At 36.8% G+C, this 24224-nt stretch overlaps 1 protein-coding gene across 1 annotated transcript in view; it reads right to left on the bottom strand.

Annotated features, from left to right (window-relative positions):
- The window catches only part of LOC122061982 (delta(14)-sterol reductase-like), a 37094-nt gene extending 12890 nt beyond the window's left edge, over positions 1 to 24204 (bottom strand). Inside the window, exons 1-3 of the mRNA XM_042625591.1 lie at positions 24154 to 24204; positions 21142 to 21233; positions 9263 to 9310 (exon numbers count right to left, since the gene is read on the bottom strand). Coding sequence (XP_042481525.1) covers positions 9263 to 9310; positions 21142 to 21233; positions 24154 to 24156 — 143 coding nt within the window. The 5' untranslated portion in view covers positions 24157 to 24204. The remainder of the gene's footprint in view (positions 1 to 9262; positions 9311 to 21141; positions 21234 to 24153) is intronic.
- Between the last annotated feature and the right edge of the window lie 20 nt (positions 24205 to 24224).

The raw sequence follows: 24224 nt of genomic DNA, 5'->3' as shown, positions 1-24224 counted from the left end.
CAGAAAAGGATTACATATTGACTTAAATCAAAATGAAATGAATTGTAGCATCTTGAGAAAGAAGGGTCAGTATGTAAATTGGATAAAAGATTTTAATATAAAAGCAGAAAATTAAAAAAATAATAAATAAATAAAGCGTTCCAGAAAAATCAGAAAGAGAAGATAAACCTATAACATATCTACATCTCAGGTATGTAAGCTGTTAAGAGTGTGTGTGCCTCAGTTGGAGGTCCATGGGTGTTCATGGACCTCTGTATGTGGGATTGTGTCTTTGTCAAAGTATTTAGTTTCTTATTGTTTCTTACCTTTCCTATTGTAATTAGACTTTAGGCATTGCTAAAGTATAGTTATATTCCATTATGTAATCTGTTCAGTTAATATAAATAACACTGGCTGGTGCGATAGGAACTATTCCATTCTATCGCCCAGCCTTCTCTCCTACCTCACAAGTTCTTCCATCTTCTTCCTCTCCTTTCTCCTTCTCTGTTTTTTGATTTCTTACGTTCTGATATTATTACATGGTGTCACCTTCAGAATCAATTTCTGGGTTTTCTGGTCTTTGGATCTTCATCAATTTCCTGTGATATTTATGGGCTTCTATGCCCTAGTGGTCTGCCATAAATCTACAGTTTTGGAGACCTAAAACTCAGTGTTTTCACTGAGTTTTTTGATACAGGATTGTTTGCTGGCCAGAGGGTTGTACATGGCTCTAGTAATTTTATTATTGTTTTCTGTCGTGCATGATGGTTGATCCCAAGTCTTCCTCAGACAATTTCAATGTCCAGATCACTACTATAAAACTTAATGGAGTTGGAAATTATCTATTATGGGCTTAGGCAGTCAAGGTTTATGTTAATGCAAAGGGGAAGTTGAAATACCTCCAATCTGATCCTCCTTTTGCTGATTCCAAAGAACCTTCTGATATAAAAGCCTATGAGGACTAGATGCATGAGAAAGACACTCTCCTCATGTGGCTGTGGATCAACATGGATCAGGTTATTGCAGCAAATGCCGCTACCAAAGGAGTGTGAGATGACTTGAAGCGAACCTTCTCCTAAGAGAAGAATATATCCCGGCTTTATGAAAAATTTACTTTCAAGTATGGGGACAGGTCCTTGAATAAATACTTCAATGCTTTTACACGTATAACTGCATGAGATAAAAAATTTACTTTCAAAAATGGGGACAGGTCCTTGAATAAATACTTTAATGCTTTTACAGGTATAACTGCATGGTTTAAAATATCTCCCATACCGATGCATATCATAAATTTAGCCGTTAGATACGGCAACCGATACCGATACTTTAATCCATGATCTTTAGCATATCTTAGCGTATCTCCAATATGATATGATATTCTCCAATACGTATCTTAAATTTAGCCCACCGATATGGCGACCGATACAGATACTTTAATCCTTCGGTACAAGAGAGAACCTCAATATTCATCAGCCTCTTACTACTAATCTGGAACAGTTACCACTACTGAAATTTATGTTCCAAAGTTTATAGCCGAATTAATCCTAATTATCAGTCTGTTAAGAGTTGGTTGCTTGCTAGGGAAAAGTTGTCTACGCTTAATGAGTCTTTTGCATGTCTTCAGTGTATTGTTACACATTCCCGTCATGATACCTCTACTTAAGACAGTTCTGCATTTGTTATTGGCCATGGGTGAGACTCTAATTTCTATGGGAGAGGGCGTGGCTCATCAGGAGGACAAGGCCGTGGTGGTCGTAGTACAAGTGGACGAAAGAGTAACCGACCCATCAGACAATGTTCCTTTTGTGGCAAGTTAAATCATATTGTGGATACCTGCTGGGAAAAACATAGTAAGCCGCTACACTCCACAATTTACCAATACGACTGCGTCTGATGGTAATTCTGAGAATCCGTCTTTTGGTGACTCCAAAATTACATCCTCATATGGAGGTCCATCATCCGGTTCCGGGCCTCGTAATGATCACAGTCAAATCTTTAAACTTCTCCTTGACCTTCAGCCTTCCATTGGCGCTTCCTCATCCAAAGCTACTTTGGCTCGCAGAGGTACATCCGCCTTGCTTTCTACCATTTAATCAACTACCTGAATAATTGATTCAAGGGCTTCTACCCATATGACTGGTAAGTCTCAATTTCTCTCTTCATCTCAGAAGATTTCATATCCTTTTAATTTTATACCTGCTGATGGCTTCTCTACTCATGATTTTGATTCTGGGTCCGTCTCTCTACCTCTTTTCCTCAGTTAACTCTTGTTCTTCATGTTCCTAACTTACCTTTAAATATTATGTTTGTTAGTCAATTGAAAAAATCTTTAAATTGCTCAATCACCTTTTCCCCCACCTATTATTTTTTTAGGATCTCCAGACAAGGTGATTGGTGGAGGGCATGAGAAGGATGGCTCTACTATTTAGATGACTCTACTACAGTTGCTTTTGCTGCCTCTCATGCTACCTCTCCACTTCATTTGCATTACCTGTTGAGACATCTTCCCTCTCCGAGCTTCAATAGATGGTTCCCAGTTGCAAGAAAATATCTCGTCCTAAGTGTGAAGCATGTGAGCTTGGAAAGCATCATCGTACTCAAGGTTCAAAAACTCAATTTTGTTTCGCCGTTTCGGTCCATCCAAAACCAGAGAAATTTTGCTGAAACATTCTATTGTTTCCATGAATTTCGCTTGGAAATTTCGGGGGCAAATGGCTGAAATGAGAGAAATGTTGACGAAACTATGCATTTTTTGTGATCAAAATGCGCGAAATTTCAGCAAAATAGTGGTAATTCTGGGTTTGCCTGCTGTTTCATCTCAGGTATGTCAAAATTAGCAAAATGAGCAAAATTTCGATGAGTTTTTGAACTATGATTGTACCTCACTCCCATCTCATGATGCTCCTCATGGTTCTTCCTTGTTTTCTCTGGTTCACTTTGATGTTTGGGGTTCATGTCATGTTAAGAGTCAGTCATTTTTTGTTTATTTTGTTACCTTTGGTGATGATCACTCTCATATGACATGGTTATATTTGTTAAGAGATCGTTCTAAATTTTATCGACATTTAAACAATTTTATTCTAAAATTAAGCCTCGATTTGGTTTGTAAATAAAGTTTTTCGTTCAGATAATGCCTTATAATATACCAAATATCTGACTTTTTCTCTGCTCATTATACATCAAACTAGTTGCTCTTATACTCAACAGAATAGTGTTGCTGAAAAGAAAAACAGACACTTGTTAGAGGTCACCAATTCCTTGATGTTTCACATGCATATTTCCAAATATCGTGAACTGTTACAGTTCTTATTGCTTACTATTTAATAAATCCCATGACATCTGTTGTTCTTGGAAATCAATCTCCATTCTATATTGTCTTTCCTAATGTTAATCTGTTTAGTTTACCCCCACGGGTGTTTGGTTGTGTTTGTTTTATTCGCAACCTAGAATTGATAAATTATCCCAGTGTGCTACCAAGAATGTATTTGTTAACTATGATCGCATCAGAAAGGTTACAAATGTTATAATCCCATTACCAGTCAATACTTGGTTAGTGCTGATGTACCTTCTTTACATCTACACCATACTTTTTTTTCGAGAGCCTTCAGATGGATGTTGATGTTTTAATGTCTCCACCAATTCCAGTCCTTATACCCTTTACTGACTCTCTCTCGCTCTCTCCCTCTCTCTCTCTCTGATAGTGCTCCAGCTAAGCAGTTGCAGGTCTACATGCGTCATCCTAAGTCCACTTCCATGAACCAAGCTGCTTCGCAACCGCCCTCTACTTTATCAGATTCCTAGCCTAGGGATCTTCCATCTCCTAACTTGCTAGTTTCTCTTCGTAAGGGTTCTCAATAGTCACAGATTGCTTATCATATGTCCCCATTTGTTAATGTGTCTCATCTTTCCCCTTTACTTCGCAAGCTTGTCTTTTCTTTATTTACTATGTTGGTACCTACTACCTACTACGTATAAGGACGCCTTTATGCATCTTGGTTGGAAACATGCCATGGAGTTCAGATGGATGCTCTATTGGATTGTCAGACTTTGACTCTTATGAACTTACCCTCAAGGAAGGAGCTTATAAGGTGTTGTCGGGTGTACACAATTAAAAATCTTCCAGATGGTTCAGTTGAGCGATTCAAAGCTTGATTGGTTGCAAAAGGCTTTACTCAGACTTATGATGTCGATTATTTTGACTATTTTTGAGACCTCTCTCGTAATTTTGTATGAATACTGATCTCCTTGGTGGTGAAAATCTTAATTGTCCTCTATATTAACTAGATATAAAAAATACATTTCTTTATGATGATCTTGAGGAAGAGGTTTATATTGAGCAACATCCGAGGTATTTTGCTTAGGGGGAGAATGAGGCCGAAGTTTATTGTCTTTAGAAAGCTATATATGAGCTGAAATATTCTCCACGTGCCTGGTTCGACAAGTTAGGCTCCGTTTGGTATTGTTCTAAAAAAACATTTCTAGAGTTTTTTCGTTCTATTGGAACGAAAAAACGGAATCTTCTGTTTGGTGCACTTATGGTCCGTTTCTGTTTTTTTGGAACAAAAAGTGAAAAAAAAAACTGAAAAAACGAGATTGGACAGAACTCCAAAATGGAGTTCCGTCTTTCCAATTTCTTTCCATATTACAAAAAAAAAAAAAAAAGTTCCCAATAAAAATCTGAAATTTTGAAACACCATTTTTTCATTTAAAAACTGCATTTTGACATAGAAACTGAAATTTTCGTTTTTGACACGAAACGGCGTTTCTGGAACAGAAACGATACCAAACGGAGCCTTAGTAAAGTCATTGGTGGTTATGGGTTCACTCAATGCTTCTCTAATCACTCTGTGTTCGCGTGTTATCAAGAGGGAGGGGGGGGGACAAGGTCGTGGTCCTAGTTGTCTACATTGATGATATCATAATTTCATGTACTGTCTCTTCTGGCATTGAAGAGCTTAAGGCATATCTCCATCGGCATTTTCAAATGAACCAAAGGAGATTTCAGAACTGAGATCGGAAGAAGATAAAACGAGCTTCAAAGAAAGCTCCATTCGAAAACATAAATTTTCAGAAATGCACGACCTCAGAAAAATGAGGATATCTTGGTCAACATACGTCAGAATGACCTGATTCCAAATCCTATTGAACAATGGCTCACAGCCGTACAACTTTGACGGAAATGTTCTCTCAGACAAGCATTGTAGGTTACTCAAAATGGCTCATGAAATTAGTATATGAACCAAGACAAAATCTGAAAATAAAATGAGATAGATGGAGATAAAATTGATAAGGGCTGAAACTCAACTCTTGTAGGAAGTGCTTGCAGCACAAGGGGTCTTGCAACTCTTCTAGGACTCAAAGATGATAGGGAAAGCTCATGCTCTTCAAGGAAGGAGTGAAACTCTTCTAGCTTTCAAAGGTAAACTCTTCAAGGTTAAAAAGGAAATGTATTAAGCAATCTTCATTCAAAATTCACCACCTAGTACACAAGAATTGGCCACTATTTATATGCGTAGAAAAATTTGAAAAATGGCTTAGCTACCCTCCCTTACAAGACCTTATGCTGATTACATAATCCAAAGCAAAAGTCTCAAGTTCAATATTCAAGAGATGATATGGACCACTTACAAAATGACTTGGTAGAGAAGACAAAGAAAGTAGAAGAAAAGAAGAGAGTGCAAAGATCAAGGGTTGCTTTCAGATTCATAGGTGGATTTATTTTTCCAAGGCTAGGCTAAGAACAACCTTCCATAAGATTATTTTAATCTCCAAGGAGAGACTCTTGGAAAAGGCATTGAGTTATCCAAGTAGGGGTTGGTCAAAAGTGGATGCCACAACATCTTCGACCATGGGAGGTAAAGGTTCTCTAAGAGCACAAAAAATTAGGCCAGGGCTGACTGAAGTTGGAATTGAATTAGCGTTAGCTAAGGACCGGCCTTGTTTGGACTGGTTCCTACTCTTGGGCTTGAGCACTTTATGGGCCTCGTGGAATTTCAAACTGATCTCCTTAGTTGTGTGGGCTGGTCAAGCTGGGTGTTCACTAGAGTGGTCACGTGCTTTACATGGGCTGCATCATAGCGGTGCTCAAGTATTTTTGAAGATTGAATTCATTCGTTGTAAGAAATGTGTCAATTTGTCTCATAAGGAAATACGTTCTAGATTTTCTATCTCAGATTGCCATGTTGGCTTGTAAATTGTAAGACTCTTGATAACCCTATGAATTCGAATCTGAAACTTGGGGTATGATAGTTTGAGCAGTGTTATCAATTCGGCCGAATAATTCGCGAATTATTCGGCCAAACCGAATTTTTCCGAATTTTATCAACAATTCTGACCGAATCCGAATTAAAAATAAAATTCGGTAAAATTCGCGATTTTTTCAAAAGTGAATATAAAACGCGAATAATTCGGACCGAATCCAAATTAAACCGAATTATTCGGTCCACTTAAACAGTATTTAAAAAAACAAAAAAAAAAAAAACAATAAAAAACAATAAAAAACAAAACAAAACAAAACAAAAAAAACCCAATAAGCTTTTTTGACCGAATCCTTAAATTAATCAATCGAATTATTCCGAATAATTCTCCGCCCGAATAATTCCCGAATCCGAATTTGCTAACTATGAGTTTGAGGACAAACATTAGTACAAAAGACTAGTGGGGAAGCTTATATATCTGACTATCACTTGTCTGGATATTTTCTTCGTTGTAAGAGTCATCAATCAATTTATGGAGAGTCTTAAACATACTCATTGGGGTGCTGCTTGTCACATTCTGAGGTATCTTAGAAGTGCTCCTAGTAAAGGTATTATTTATCGTTGTCATGGTCACATTGATGTTGTGGGTTATTCTGATGCTGATTGGGTTGGTGTTGCCAATGTTCATAGATCAACCAACGGATATTGAACTTTCGTTATTGGTAATCTTGTTTCTTAGAGGACTAAGAAACAAACTATTGTGGCTAAGTCAAGTGCAAAGACTGAGTATAGAGCCATGGGTCATACTACAGCAGAGTTGACATGGTTGAAGTCTCTCCTACAAGAGTTAAGGTTCTCAATTCCTAAGCCAATGAAGATATACTGTGATAATCAAGCTATAATTTATATAGCTAGCAATCCATTTTTTCATGAGAGGACCAAGCATAATGAGGTGAACTATCATTTTGTGATTATGCAAAGTTTACTTCAACTCCGACAATCAACTTGGTGATATGTCTACGAAGGCATTGTTTCAGACTATGTTTCTTGGTGGTTGTTCCAAGTATGGGAGATATATATTTTAGCTTGAGGGGGAGCGTTAGTGTCTGTGTCTTGGTTGGAGGTCCATGGGTGTTCACGGACCTTTGTACCGTGGGATTATGTCTTTGTCTAAGTAGTTTAGTTTCTTATTGTTTCTTACCTTTCCTATTGTAATTAGACTTTAGGCTTAGCTAAAGTATAGTTTTATTCCATTATGTAATCTGTTCAGTTAATATAAATAGCATTGGTTGGTGCAATAGGAACTATTCCATTCCATTGCACAGCCTTCTCTCCTACCTCATGACTTCTCCCATCTTCTTCATCTCCTTTCTCCTTCTTTGGTTTCTGGTTTCTTAAGTTTTGATATTATTACATAAGCCATGACACATTCAATTGAGAAAAATTCTTCCATGTTATAGCAAAAATTTTCAACCATCTTAATTCAGAGCAGAATAGAGTTATATAAACTACTGGGATCCTAACTGAACTATGACTTACTAACATAGTAGTCACGGCGCCAAGGCGAATCAAGGCACTTGAGGGCTGCCTAAGCATTTAGGAGACAAGTCGCCCACCTTAAGACAAACAAGGCGACCAAGTATTATTTTTTGTTTTCACTCTTTTCTAACATTATTTAGTATGCTACATATATGTTGTATCATAAAAAATCAACATTAAGCCACATCAAGTCATCAAAAATCAACATCAAGCCACATCAAATCATCAAAGATCAACATTAAGCCATATTAAGTGATAAAAAAAATCAACACTTAAAGAAAAGTTCTTGTTCTATAATAAGTTTTACTGGTCAATTATGATTTTATTTTTTAACGAGACTTTTTGTATTAGATATAGCACAAAACCATCCTTCCAACAAGTCTAATATACTTAAATCTGAGTTGTAATGACAAAGTTATGTTTCGGTTAAACTTATTTTAAAATATGCTTATGCTGTTAAAATCGCTTGAATGAAAATAATTTTAAAGACATCAAAACAAAAGATTATATTACCGAACTTTTGGTTTTTAACAATGTTTTACCATGATAAGATTTACAAATTAGAATTGAGAAAAACCCCAACATTTGAAAGTTGAAAATCGTCTCTACAACCAAAAATCCAATTTTTTTTTCGACTGGGGGGTTAACTTTTGATCCTTTTGGAATTTGATTTTTAAACTATTTTTATTGGATTCAAATAGGAGGTTATTTGCTTATTCATGAATAATATCTTAAGTAATTACTTACATGATATTTGGCGTAAATAAGTCCAAAAAATAAGGTGACACATAGTGCAATCAGGCAACAGTCGCCTGGGACCCAGGCAGACCGCCTAGACGCCACGCCTTAGCGTCGCCTACGCCTTGACAACCATGCTTACTAATACACATTCCATCACAGACCAACAACACCCTGCAATTATTTTGGTTATCTTTGAAAACCAACTTGATTTGCAAGATCTTGAGCTTGTTAGCAAAGTAGCCATATCAATTTCAAATGATACCAAAATAAGGTAAAATACATATTGAACCTCCTTGTTCCCAGAGAAAAAAGGATAGCACATGAGGAGAAGTTATGAAAATAGAACCCAAACTCAATTCAGACTTCAAAAACTAAAATAAAGACAGCTCAAAGCAAGAATATAATTAAACTGAAACTTTTTCCAAAAAAAAAATGACCAGACTTAAATCTGACAATAAACATAAAAATTAAGAGAAAAGGCCATAACAAACACTTCATCTAATATGGAGAAAAGAAACAAAGAAAGATAAAAGTTTCATCTCACATAACTAATTTAATTATCCCCGCATAACTTTGATCTGGTCAGCGATATGCAGGTCCCCATATTATAAAGAACTCTTAAGTGACTCCACAAGAAATCATCTATCTTCTACAGTTCCTAACCTACATAATAGTTGTATTTTAAAAGTAAATAGAATTATGTTGAACAATATTAGAAAAATGTTAAACATGAAGATGTAGTCAAGGATTTTCTATAAACTGAACAAAAAGATATGCGCAGAAAACTGAATTAAGGTTTCTCGTACTTGAGGTCAATTCCCATAAATTGAGGATTCAGCTGTATTCCAAACCACCTATGAGATGAAATAGAATAACGAAAATTAATCAATATTCTATAGGGAAACAAAACAAATAGTAAAGCCTACAGAAATAAAATTGGCTCTAGACCTAACAGCATCATCAATAAGGAAAAAGTCAGTCATAGGGAAATCAATTAAATTATTAGTAAACATTGTTTAGAAAAGATGTGAAAGTTCCAACCATCCCCAACCACTCCCTCGGGGGAAAAATGGAGCATTAATTATCCATTAACCACGGACATCAACAGCCATTACCAAATTTATTCTTTTATCATCACCTATAATTTGAGTCCTTTTGATCTACTACATCGAAAGTCACATATAGGAGCCAGTCAGAATACAAAATCTTTAGGCCTATTCATATTTTGTCCCATTCCAGAGTGAAAAACTTAATAAAAAAAAGGTTCTAAATTTCATCAGTGTTTATAATTGGGTGCTATCATATACCTTTGTATTGGCTAAGTTCACGAGCTGGAGATAAGAGGACGTTGACATCCGCCACTGGGTAAACCACCACCTCTAAGGCCTCCTTGACTATTCTACCATAGAGGCCAACATAACAATAACTCCCTCGAACACGCTACAACTTTCATCTACTTGCTCTCAAGAGCAACTCTCTCAAAATCTCAAAAAGGTGCTGAGTTGAAATCCATCTAAGATTTCTTTGGTCCAGAGAATTCACTACCTGAGAACTAGGAACGGAGAGCTTTCCCCCCTTTTCCGCCCGACTCTTTAGTCTTCAGAATGCTGGTTTTAAAAATGAGTGATTGCCCTTCTCCGGCCCTTATTGTCCAACCTATTTGATATAGCTATTTGTGCATGTATTTTACAATTAAGAAGTAACTGTTTTTTGTACAGATCATGTATTAATCGATTAAACTATGATATTACATTTTTCACGATCATTGATTTATCCGAGTGATCCACAAACAACGAAAATCTCTCTTTTTCCTGGCTCTATCCCGATGAGCCGAAACCAAAGCTCTCATTTTTAGTTGTTTATTTGTTCGGGTAAGTCTTGACTGAGCCCCTTAGCACAAAGAGATTTTTATCAATTTGAATTCCCATTAAAGTTTTTCTATCTAATGATGAGTATGGATTTAATTTTCCCTTCTTCGAATGGGATTGCTCATCAAACTCCTGGTTCTCATACCCCACAACAAAATGATAAGCAAAGTGGCCCTAACATCGGACTTCGCCATGACCGAACCCTCCTACTTTTGGTCGTTTTGTGCAGGTGCCACCTGAAGTTTCGAGCAACCAAGGCCTGAGTGGAACTGAACGCGCTCTATATTTGGGAGCCTAAGTCCTTCCACCATGAGATTAGGTTGTCAGGCCCTTCTTTCATCCCTTCATGCCTTAAACATGCTCTTCTCACCCAACTTTCCATCAAATTACTTCAATTTCATGTTGATCAAGGGTGGTTTTGTCATAATTCCGTACTTCCTTATCAGCCAAATGCCCTTGTCAGTTTTGAATGGCCAACAACCCTCCCTCTATCATTTTTTATTTGCATTAGCTTTCTTTGCCTCCTCCTATTTAGATGTCTGTCTTTTGGGTCACATTCACCATACCAGAAAGATATCTCATGCAGTTAAATTATTTTTCTCCAGTATACAGGACTCAAAAATGAACCATGTTGCTTACCACGTTCTTTTGTGGTAGTGGATAGGGGACTCAACCGAACTTGACCAACTAAGCCCAACACCGAAATGACTATTTAGTAAATTGTTCAGTTTCGGTTTTAGGATATGTATTTTATGACTTAAGTCGGTCTCAGTCCAAAACCATTAACCTGATAGAATGAACGATTAACATTTTTACCCCCAAAATTCCCTACCCTTTTGGAAAATCCCAATTACCCTTCTTATTTCATTGTCCCTTTCCTCTTCCTCTTTCCATTTTCCTCCTCCCATTTTAAAACCCTAATCACTCAGACGATAGACCGATCTCTCTCTGACGGTGATGGTGTTCTCCAAATTCGACAAATGAGATGCTATCTGCAATTTAATTCATCAACATCTCCATTGGGAACCACTTCACCTTCCCAGAAGTCTGGCATGAATTCGACCATGGCCTCCGGCCCATCAAATATAGGTGCACAAAAAGGTTATGCGTGTTGATGTATACATCTAGGTTGCCCTACCTTACAAGTTTGAGATTTTGGGTGATGTAGTAGCGAACATGTTATCAAAGCAAGGAGGTCGAGTGTTTGACTCCTGGGAAGTGCCAAAGGGAGTTTTCCCCCACTTATTTTCTGTTAGTGTCGTGTGGGCACGTGCACGGTGCCAAGATGGCCTCCACATGTGGGGGAGTGTTGATGTATACATCTATGCTTCTCTTCCTTGCAAGTTCGAGCTTTTAGGTGAAGCGGTAGCAAACAATGCGGTCCTTCTATGCTCACCTCTATTCTGAATTTTTCCAGTCATCTATCTATCATGTCCCACGGTGCCACCATCATCACCACCACCTACCCTCTCAACACCCCTCAAAAGATCTGCTTATTTTTCAAATTTTCATGCCATGTACTGGAAGCTGATGTCTGTCAATAAGTCAGGGGGTGTACCTTGACAATTTCCACTTTCCCTTCCTCTTTTGGATGACACTACTGGTCCAGAATCAGCACCTGCTTAAGCACACTCCAACCGTATGACCACCACTGTCGTCTTAGCCCCTTCTGCCCCTTTTGGACCAGCCAGCCTTTAGAATTTCTTTGGTGGCCAAGGAAAATTCATATTCCATTGGCCTTCGTAAGAGAAGTTGTCCTCATACAACTAAACATATAATTGCTAAGATTTGTTCTTCTGTTGATTTATTTTCTCTCTATCACAATTCTCGTTCGTTGTCATCAATCAAACGAACAGCCATTGCAATATTTAATATGTGAACATTCCATAGATGAGGAAATGTTAACCTCATTAAGACTATCTGGTAGTTGTCCTGTAATGCCTCAGAAATTAGAAACCTAAGAGTATGTTTTCAGCCTAGTGGTATTTTCATAATTTTATATTGTGATGGTAATTTCGTAAATTGTTGTGATTCTTTCTTTTATATCCTAATGTGTAGAGTTTAATCCTTGAGGCAAATGAATATGGGATGGCATGCAGGTGAATAAAGTACTTAGAAAATTAAAGAGTACTTTAGTTCTTTATTTATATTTGATTTGTGGACAACTGGACATAATAAATAATTAGTGTTAACCTAGTGGTTGTGACCTAAGTGGGTGAGAGGTTAGAGGTTCAAATCTTATAAGCCTAAAAAAGAGAGGTGAAGCATATTTAATATCTAATTGTGATTATTTTAGTAGAAATAAGTTTTGGGGTGGAAGGCCACTTTATGGGCCTATATTATTGGGTATAGGTTACGCATACGGGATTAGCCAAGATATACGTTAATTAAAGATTCTTTTCTTTTCTTTTCCTTTTGTCTTAAGTTATGTGGTGGTATCTAGCCAAATCGTGGGAGAGAGGGAAGGAGTCCAAATTGGAGAAGGAAGAGTGGTTGTAGTTGAGTTCAAGGTTCAAGGTATCGGGTTTTGACCCTTTGGGGAGACCGAAATTTCGGTCGAAACCTGGGAAATTTCGAGAAAACTAGGGAATTTTGCCCGGTTTGGCAGAAACTTAGGTTTCAACCCCCAACTAGTGTTTTTTTTTTTCCTGGTTTTTTGTGTACATCCTATTTTAGATATTTATAACACATTCACAGCATTAGTTTCATAAAAAATAAAATAAAAAATAAAAAAAAACACGAAGTCATACTTGTATGGTGAACCAATGGTTCGGTAATCATTACGCTGAGTTATTGACTAAAATTTGTTATAGGTAGCATTTTCAAAAATAGAAAAAAAAGCATTAACATGCAAAAAAAAATTCGGCCACCGTGAATGTGTAGATTGGGTCCTCCTAAGTAACACATAAAAAATTTACATAATTATACTCTATTTACAAGTATATTCTATATAAAAAAATAAAATAAAATAAAAATTTGATTTTTAGGGAAGTTAGGACTTGCCTTTTTGGTCCAAGCAGTCTTTCTTATGTAGATGAAGCAAGAACCACCCTTAGATTCAACTTTGTTAGGCAAAAAATGGAAATCTTCATTGTTTCCCCAAGTTTCCCACTCCTAGGAGAAAAAACTAAGAAGAGGGTCAAATTCTGGTAAAAATTTCGTCGTAACATGTTGAAACATGTCGAAAGAAAGAGAAGGAAAAAAGGGGGAATCATGAGCAATAAACGAAGAGGAAGAGAGAGAAGAGGAGGATCATGGGAGAGAAAGAAGGAGAGAGAGAACTCTAAGAAGAGAGAGAGAGAAGGCTAGAAGGAGAAAGATCTAAGAACAAGAGAGAGCATTAAAGAATCATCCTCTCCTTTTCTTGATTTCACAAAACTTCTGATCTATGAATTCTTAGCTGTAATCTGAACTGCAATTGGGGAAGGGAGGCTTTTGGACTTGCTTTCGGTTGATCTTTCGACCTGTGTTTGATCCATTACATCAGGTAAGTCTACACAGTTATAAATTTCTGATTCTTGAGCTGGTTTTTTGTCCCTAATACCTACATTACAATATCAAATCACAACTCAAACTAGTGGTTGGTATCCACCCAAAACTTTGGGGGTTTAGCTTTGATTCTAACTTAATAATTCAGTGATTCAGCTGGACTTTATTTATGGTTATAGCTTTCAAAATCTGGTCTTCCCATATCGAAACCTTATTTATTTTAGGGCTAGGGTATTCCTTGGGATCCAATATTTAGTCGTATTTGGACAAGATATTGGGGGATGTTATATTGTTAGTCTATTCTGATTTGTGGATTAGAGTTAATTCATAAACATTCATATACCAAAATTGTGTTCTTAAATGGAGTCCCATTATAAGTGTTTTCAAAATTAGATTTCATCCAGCCTTTGGACTGTTATAAAACCATAGGGTTTTGATTCCAACTAGTGAATCTGAGATCTATTCTAATTTTCAGACCAATCGGTTAGTCGTATTGAAATTAATTTCAGTCTTTCTATCTTTGGGATACCTACCCGAGAGAGATCACTGATTTCTAAATTACTCCCAAACTACTTGTTGGATCACTCTCACCTTTTGAAGGGTTATTATCTAATCTTTCCTAGACTTTGACCCTCGTCTAAGAGGGTTGACTTTTGGGTTTGATTTTTGTTGACTTTTGGGGGAAAATGGGGTATGGAGGATGTACGAATTGTAAGTTGTAACTGATTTGAACCCTCAAAACTCAAAAGGTTGAAGTAGGAGACATGCAAGCAGATGTAAGTGGATTATAGAGGTATTACTTCACAGGTGTGTGGTATGATCGTATGAAGTGATGACTGATATGTAATATGTTTGTACTGTTGAAATATGTAGTGTATGCTTACTTGTGTTTTTTTATACATGACATGTGATTATGGAGGTGATTGCAATTTGGGTGAAAATGAACATTACTATGTGATGTGTTTTATGAAGGTGATTTTGGAATCTTTATATAACTATTTTATCGGTGTTTCACAAGTGTAAGTAAAAGAGTGAACTTGAAAAGATGATTTTGTGTAAAGGTCATTTTACAAAAGGTAATTTTATGAAGTTGAAAATAAAAAGTGTTTGAGGGTAAATGGATTGTGATTGCCACCAGGGAGGAAGTGATCCGTGGAGCCATGGAAATTGGAGAGTTGGATACCCATTGTACAAAAGTGAGTATCAGTGGTATACGCAGGGATGAAATGGTGACTTATAGGTGATTGGCCGGCTTCTCTCTCAGAGTATGGCCGGTGGCAACATGTTTCCATTGATGCTGGCTAAAGAGTCAAAGTGTGAAATTAAATAATGGTATTTTCCAAAAGTGTTATTTGGTGAGAAACTACAATTTTGTTAAACCTTTCTGATTTTTTGTTGTTGCTACTATGTTGTACTCTTACTATATTCTTTCTTGCCGCGTTGTCAAACTCACTCCATTATTTTAACAACACAGATTATTGAGATTGGAGGTATGCTTGGAGCCAAGTTCGAGGGCGACTCGAAGATTTTTTTTCGTGGTTATTATTTCTATTTTCTTAGATGAATGTAATAGGAAATTTTAGATGTGAACTCTGAGTCTCTGATAGTTGGATTTGAAGTTTAACTAGGACATGCCCTAGATTGCCACTAGTAGGAGTTATTTGAGCTTTATGACAATGGTCGACTATTTGGTTTGGGTATTCGTTGCTTTGACCCTTTGTTGTTTCGACACTTGTCACCACTCCCTCGTACATGTCCTTACGAGGGAGTGGTGACGAGTGTCAAAACAACAGAGGATCAAAGTAACGAATTCCCAATCACAGTTGGGTTACAACAAGAATCTGCTCTAAGTCTTTATTTGTTTGCACTCATTGTGGGTGATCTAACCAAGCACATCCAAGACTCGGTTCCGTGGTATATGCTATTTACCGATGATATTGTTCTGATAGATAAAACCGTGGATGGGATTAATATTAAACTGGAGCTATGGAGATCAAGCTTGGAATCAAGAGGTTTTAGGATAAGCTGGACGAAAACTGAATATATGATGTGCCCCTTCAGTCAATCGAGAGGAGGGGAGGGAGTGGTGAAACTTGCGGAACAAGAACTACCCCAGGGTGAATATTTTAAATACTTGGGGTCCATCATTAACAAAGAGGGAGATACAGATGATGATGTTGACCATAGGATTAAAGTTGGGTGGACTAAATGACGAGGTGCATCGAGAGTGCTATATGACAAAAGAGTACCTATTAAACTCAAGGAAAAATTTTATAAGACAGTTATGCGAACAGTTATGATGTATGAAGCAGAGTGTTGGGAAGTCAAAAAGAGTACTTTAAATAAACTGTGTAGTGGAGATGAGAATGTTGAGAGGGCTGTGTGGGAAGACTAGAAGAGATAGGGTAAGGAATGATTATATTAAAAATGATTTGGGGGTTGCACCAATTCAGGACAAGCTCTATGAGAGCTGGTTAAGGTGGTATGGTCATGTTCAACGGAGACCTATGGATTCCCTAGTAAGGAAGAGTGACCAAATTTATTTGGAGGGAACTAGAAAAGGTAGGGATAGGCCTAAAATGACTATTGACAAAGTGGTTCGGAAAGATATGCATAGGGTAGGGCTCGATCCTAGTATGACTTCAGATAGAGTTTTGCGGAGGACAAGGACCCATGTTGCTGACCCCTTATAGGCATAGATGTCAACGTGTCGCCTAGACGACAACTAGGCATCCAGGCGGTTTGCCTGGGGCCTAGGCGACAATCGCCTTGTTGCATTGCATGTCGCCTTGTGTTTTAGCACTTATTTATACCAAATATCATTTAAGTAAATGATTTCATTTACTTAAGATATTATTCATAAATAAGTAAATACCCCTTATTTGAATCCAATAAAAATAGTTTAAAAATCTAATTCCAAAAGGATAAAAAGTCAACCCCCAGTCTAAGAACAAAAAGTCAACCCCCAGTTCTAGGGGTGATTTTCAATTTTTAAATACTGGGATTATGAAAATTTTATAAATTCTATCATGTTAAAACATTGTTAAAAACCAACAGTCCGGTAAAATAATATTTTGTTTTGTTATCCATAAAATTATTTTCATTCAGGAAATTTTAACAGTATTCGCAGCACTTAAAAATAAGTTTGACCGAAGCATAACTTTGTCATTGCAACTCAGATTTAAGTAATCTTAGACTTGTTAGAAAGTTGGTTTTATGTTATAACTAATACAAAAAGTCTCATGTAAAAATAAAATCATTTGACCAGTCAAAATTATTATAGAATACGAGCATTTCTCTAAATGTTGATTTTTTATAACTTAATATGACTTAATGTTAATTTTTTATGATTTGATGTGGCTAAATTTTGATTTTTAATGACTTGATGTGGCTTAATCTTATTTTTTATGATACAAGGTATATAAAACTAACTAAATAATGCTAGAAAATAGGAAAAATAAAAAATAACATTTGTTTGCCTTAAGGCAGGCGCCTTTTCACCTAAGTGCTTAGACAACCCTCCACCGCCTTGGTTCGCCTTGGTGCCATGCCAACTATGCTTATAGGGATGTTCCCGTGATGCATCTTTCTCTACTGCTTAACCTTCTTCTCTTATCTCAATTTTTCTTCATTTTAACCTCTTTTGGGCTTCTTTATTTTCTAATTTCAATATCGGATCCATGTAGCCGACCCCCTTTATTTGCTTTGTTGGAATTTATCTATCATTTGATCAGCTTCTATGAGGGCTGTACCCTCACCTAACATCTGGATCTGGTTCGTGACATGGCCAATTTTCCACCAAGAAAGCAAACTAAGCACTGTCCTAACATTATCTAACGATCCTCCTCGGTAGGTCTTATAACCGCTTAGACCTGTTGTAATAAAGAACACTACCAAAAAGAATTTTAATGGATACTTACCAGAAATTGAAGAAAGGAGCCAATGAGGTTTCCAACTAGTATTCAAGTTTTGTAAATCGGGCTTTTTCCCAGATCATAAGTATTCCATTATGCTTGAGATAACTAAGATCTTTCATGGACTGTGACTGGTTCCCACTGTGGTGAGCATTTTACTTTGAGGGCATTTCAGCCATTAAGATGTGTTGGTTACCCTCAAGGACTATCCTTGATATCGGGCCTCGACAAAAGGCTAGGGATTGAGAAGAAAAAAGCTAAGAGAGGATCCCAGTGCTGATTAAATTTGGAAAATAATAAAAATGGAAGGGAGACTGAGACCTCTGAAAAGGATCAAAGGGTTCAAGAAACATCTAATGGCTAGAATTAATGTGAAGTTGATCCTAGGAAAGGAAAAGGGCTTGGCAATTATGGTTTTAGCAGCTCAGAGAAAGCTCTAGCTCAAAGGACAATCAGCCAAAGAAAAGAAAGAAGGGTCATGAAAGAAGATATAAACAGACAATACATTAAGCATCACACTACGACTTAAAAAGCATCATGTCATCAAGGTCTGAGAGAAATCTCAACCAAGGCAGCAAGCACCGACTGAATATTTAGCAGTCTGTTGGTAACCCAACTATTGCAACCATGGCAGCAAGCACCAAATGATCTAATAAATGAGGGGGGGGGGGGGGGGGCGGAAGAGTACTGTGTATTTCTGTCTGTTGGAAATCCAGCCTTCCCATACCCCTTTATTAACTCCTATTTGTACTAGGAGTTGAAAGTTAAACAACAATAGATCCATCCACACAATTCAAATAACTAGAACAAGAACCCAGAAAAACAAAACAGACTCCTTGTCCTGTAACTAACCCCCCAAAAATATATTTTATGCATTTCCGTTGTATGTGATACACTCTCTGGCTAAAGATCGTTGTTAGGGACAGGCCTCCTATAGTTGGTTTTGATGATAACAAACATATAAAGGTATTTCATAATTCTCCTTCAAGTATTGTTTTGTAGATTTCAAGTCAAATAGCCAAATCGGCAAATGGAGTGAAGATTGAAACCATCAAATGAGAAGAATTAATAAGTTGGTATCAATAGTTGAAGAAGGTATCAAACGGTATCAAACTTCAAAATATCGAAGCTTAAAGTGAATTGAAGTACATTGAAGACAACAAACATGCAAGGTCAACATTAAGACTCTTGAAGACAAACCACAAAGAAGAATGAAGACCATACACAAGATGCCTTAAGTAGTAGTCCTATTTACTTGTAATTGTACACACACACATGAATCATATATGCATATATCATGCTTAGAATGACCCTAGGTCATATCATCCTAGCAAGGACCAAGACCCATAGTCATAAGGAACACATCGGAATTAAGAAGCCCCTTCATTTACTGTGAAAAACAGTACTTTTGTGCTCAAGGGCATTTTGGGTATTTAGGGACTAGGTATCAGAATACGATCTCTTCACGAGATTTGTAGGCTTTCAAGTTATGGAACCAACGGACTTGGAATCAGCCCAATCAGAATCTGTATGACCAAGTTATGGTCATTCAAAGGCAGCCCTGTCAAAATCAAATTCTGCAGAAATGACTCTGGCAGAATCATCTGCAAGTCGACAGGCCAAAGTGGAGGTTGACCGGGCAAAGTGGAGGTTGACCGCCCAAAGTAGAGGTCGACCGGATGACGACTGATTTTCTTAAATCACCCTCCAATGGCCATATTTTGTAACAGCTCGTTTTGGAGGTTGATCGGCACTATTGGAGATCAACCGGGATACCCAAATTATGACCGTTTGGGTGGGATTTTCTGCCTATTTTAGCACCCTAATCTCACCTATAAATACCTCTAATGCTACTCATTAATTAAAAGCTAATCCTAACTTTGGAGGAGCATTATTTGAACATTAGAATTGAGATTGATCTATACCATCTCTTGAGTTCAAGTTTTTCATTTTCCATTCAAGTGGAACTCAAGTCTCTCTACATGTCTTCTACACTATCTTGGCATTTATATTGCAAGCATTAATAAGACTTCAAAGGTGCATCATTTTATATCATTGCATTTCATTCACACACTACACAAGAGGTAATTCTAAACCTTTCTATTCCACTTTAAATTCGTTTTGTCCAAGAGTCAGGTTAACTCTATAATTGAACATCTTATTTACACATTGTTCTAGACCGTATTCAAACAAGTGTGTAGGACCCTCTCATCCTATAAAGTGGTTGTACGGATCCTCTTATTCTTAAAAAGAGTTTGTAAAGGTTTTCCTTCCCTACCTATTGTACTGTAAGGGAAGAGCTAATGGAATACCTTACAAGTGGAACTTATAAGGAGTGGACTAGACTCGGATTGAGTCGAACCACTAGAAACCTTGGTGTTGTGTGACTGTGTCTATTTTATCATTCCGTAGTTTTTAATTTATAATCACATTTGGGAATCATTAATCGAAAAGGTTTAAAATCTACTAGTATAACCTATTCACCCCCCTCTAGGTTATTTCAATCGAGACCCATGTTCTAAAGAAGCCCACATGTAGGACCCACATCACAGACAATATTATATGCATCTTTCTTGAACAACATTGCCCCAATGCCTAACAAGGTTGGCTAAATTGTTTAGCATGTGAGCATGCCAAGATAGGTAGGCACAGGGAGTCTACAGTGCCTCTCCCTACGTTTAATGGCAATTATTAATTATAAGCATTTATTTGTTTTCCTTTCTTTTAGCACTTTCATATTTCCTGGCTATTCGTGATAACCCTAGAACCAGCTTCTTCTAATCAAGGTTAAAGGTTCCTGGTTTCGACCCTGGTCGAAATCGAAATAGAACCATGTACTTTTTCTAGGCATGGGTTTTGAGGCATAGAAACTGTTTTTCGGTCTGATTTTTTGTGTGCAGCCTATTTTTTACCTTTTAAACCTAATCCATAAATTATTTTCACAAAAAGAACACCCAAAATGGTACTTGTGGTATTGATCCAAGTTTTCTACTATACGCTGAATGATGTTGTACACTAGCCCTTTTAATTTGTTACAAACACTAGGTCTACATATAACTTACATACTGGAAATGTAAATAAGCTAATAAAACAGTCAAACATACTCTAAAATTGAAAATAAGCAATCATGTAAGATGATAGGGATAAAACTCTAACCACTCAATTCCAGGCGAAGTTTCTAGGCTCTGAGATAAGATAAAAGGTCAAAATAGAATGTTCATGAAAATATATATATATAATGATTGAACCTCCTATCTGGAACTAAATATAAAACATTTGAAATTTGAACAAGATATTCCGATAAATTTACTAGTGCCAATCCAAGCTTTCACATAAAGAGCTCTTACACATGAAATGAAATTTAAACCATTAGGGATGCAAATTAAGGCAGATACAAGGCTTGTTACGAAGTACCAGTCATGAATAAAGTTTCTTGTGACATGTGGTTTTAAAGAGGCACCCTGATTACAAGATTTGCAACCAGCAGCATAAAGCACCAATGTCACCTGTCATAGACAAAAGACAGTAAGGACATTCAAGGCCATCGACTATTGAAGGGCAAGTAGAATTGCATGAGTCATGGCTACAATCAATGATTAAAATATTGGAACAAGAGCATACATTCAGTAAACATCGGATGATGCAATTATGCAACTTTTTCTTGTTAATAGAAGAGATTTTCTTTTTCTTCTATAAGATGAAGTAGAGATTTATGTTAAGCTTTAGTTGGAGTTGCATGCAAGTTGTATCTCTAAGGACAGCAATATAAATCTCTTGTACAACATAGCACACCTAATGGGGCTGAAATTTTGTAGATAGGTAGACCCAAAGGTTCAATGCTCACATGTAAAGTTTCACCTCAATTGGAATTCGCCAAGTGGCAAAATAACGCTTTCAAAAACCTAGGGCTACCAAGAGGGTGCATGACAATAATGGGAGTGTATATATGAAATCTGGAAAGTGGCCAACCAGACCATTCTCTAGATATCCAAAGCATAGTTTTTAAGGCGGTAAGGCGATGGAGGCATTTGAGGGTCTTTCGGAGTGCCTTAGCGATAAGGCGGGCATAAAGCGTCGCCTTATCGACTAAAGCGTTCCTGTGTAATTTTTTTTATAAAACCAATCTATTTGGCTCAAATCCTAATTGAATCTTATTACTCATATGTTAAATAAATATTAAAAGTTCATATTTATACCAATGTAAGATATTCATTAAGAAAACAAATCAATAAAGTGAATAAACTAAGTTCATCTTCATCAATCATCAATCATCAATCATCAACCATCATAACATATTAACATATAATATAAATACATAATTATAAACAAAATTATAAATATATAGAAAAGAAGACATAAAAAATATAAGTATTTATTATACTTACCTCTATGATGCCAAAATGAGTGCCTAAACCCTAAGGTCATCCACTATATTTCTACTCCTGTCAAAGAAGAATAAAGCTCATCGCTGCCGGAGCAAAATGGTCGCCTGGATCAGTGGTTCTTCCTTGTTCCTTGATTCCTTCTCAAAGCCCTTTCTTAAAACCCTTGACAAAATCCAAACCCTGTTTGTGAATCGTGTTTTTGTTTTGTTTGTTTTGGTTATTTTTGGTGGAGTAAAGTTGATCCCATACATCTCAAGTGTTAACAAAACCATACACCTACTAATAAAAAATCTATATTCGGAATCTTTATCAAGTAATTTTAAAATGTGTTTAAAAAAAAAAAAACATAAGGCGCCACTTCACGTAAGGCGGAGCACTGTCTTACCATCTCTAGACCGCATCAGCGCGAAGGCGCTGGTAAGGCGACGCCTTAGCAGCGCCTTAAAAACTATGATCCAAAGGTCAAAATTGCCATATCACCAATCTACATAGAAAACCTAGGTGGATCACTGATGCAGGACAAATCTGCACCCTAGACTAGCCCAGACAAACTGAGCCCATTCTCATGTTCTACTTGCTTTATCCTTGACTTTGGGGGGAAAGATTTTAGAAACTCCAACAAAAAATAAATTCCCATTAGTTAAAAGTCCTCTATTTATGGTAAGTTTTTACTTTGGAAGAAAACTCTCTATTTATGGTAGCAAGTTGGGGACAATTGATAAGGCCTAGCCATTTTTGTTGACCATTTTACCTTATTTGATTTTTGTGTTTCTACCTCTTCCATTGACTTGACACTACAATTGGAAGATTAAGAGAAGCATGCTTGAACAATTTTCTAGTTCCCTTTCATTGCTTTAATTACATGATGTGAGAAGTCATGGATATGGAGGACTACTGAATGATCTTAGCACATGGACAACACCTTAGATAACATATCAGCAATGACTACGGGTAGTCCGTTTTGGTTGTTTTGTTTTATTAATTTTAATGTAAATATTCTGCCTAAGAGCCAACTTTGGCTACCTGTGCGTAGGATAACTTAAATTAAGTTTTTCAATTGAGTTTCAGTTTTCTATATATATATATATATATATATGTAGTATGTAAGAGCATTGCTCATTGGAAAGTAGTGAAGATTTGACGAATTGATTACTCATTTGAGAACTTTGAACCTTGAAGAGTTTGACTTCTTGAGACCTAGAAGAGTTTCGCTAAACCTAAAAGAGTCATAGCTTTTCTCCATCCTCTATTGTTCCCCGAAGAGTATGATAGTTGATGTTTCCCCTTTATATTTTTCTTTCTCTTGTTTTCGTGGTAATCGTTTGCACAGCTAGAAGAGTGTGTCTTGACTCTCCTGATCCATAGCTTCCTACGAGACTGCATTAAATGGTATCACCCTAAACCAACCCGGCCAAACTGAACTCCTTCTCATGCCTTATTTGCTTTATCCTTAACTTTAGGGGGAAGAGCTTAGAAACACCAACAAAGAAATAAATTCTTATTAGTTAAAAGTCCTCTATATTTTTTGGAAGTCTTTGATTTTAGAAGAAACCTCTCTATTTACGGTAGCAAGTTGGGGACAATTGATAAGAAGGCCTAGGCGTTTTTGTTGACCATTTTACTTTATTTGGGTTTTATGTGATGTAGGGGGGTTCCTAGATGACTAGGTCTCCTACAAGATTAAATAACTAGGTAGGTTAACTCAAGGGGCTTAGGTAAATAAGACCAAAGAATCTCAGCAAACACGATTAAGCATGCAAGATAAAGCGAGACTAATAAACAAAGTAGCCAAAAGCAATATTAATCTAGATGGAAAAACACATAAATTCTTACTCAAGTTTCAAGTGGGGACATGGGGAAGGGAACAAACGACATATGAATATTAGGTTCAGCACAAATCCATCTAGACACCCAAATTAGATATGCAACAATCGATAAAATAGGCATAAACAAAGGGCAAAGGCAGACTTCAACGTCAATGGGTTGCAATATATATAATAGGGATTAAGGGAGGTGGGGAGGATTTAGTTTAATACTTTACCATACTGCTATTCAGATCTGAGGAGAGAAGAAGAAATCCAGGTTCTCCAAAATAAAGAGGTTGTAGTCCAC

Source organism: Macadamia integrifolia, chromosome 14 (assembly GCF_013358625.1).
Source record: "Macadamia integrifolia cultivar HAES 741 chromosome 14, SCU_Mint_v3, whole genome shotgun sequence".
NCBI classification, from domain to species: Eukaryota; Viridiplantae; Streptophyta; class Magnoliopsida; order Proteales; family Proteaceae; genus Macadamia; species Macadamia integrifolia.
Note: the sequence above shows the minus strand (reverse complement) of the source record. Positions and strands in the feature narration are given on the sequence as shown.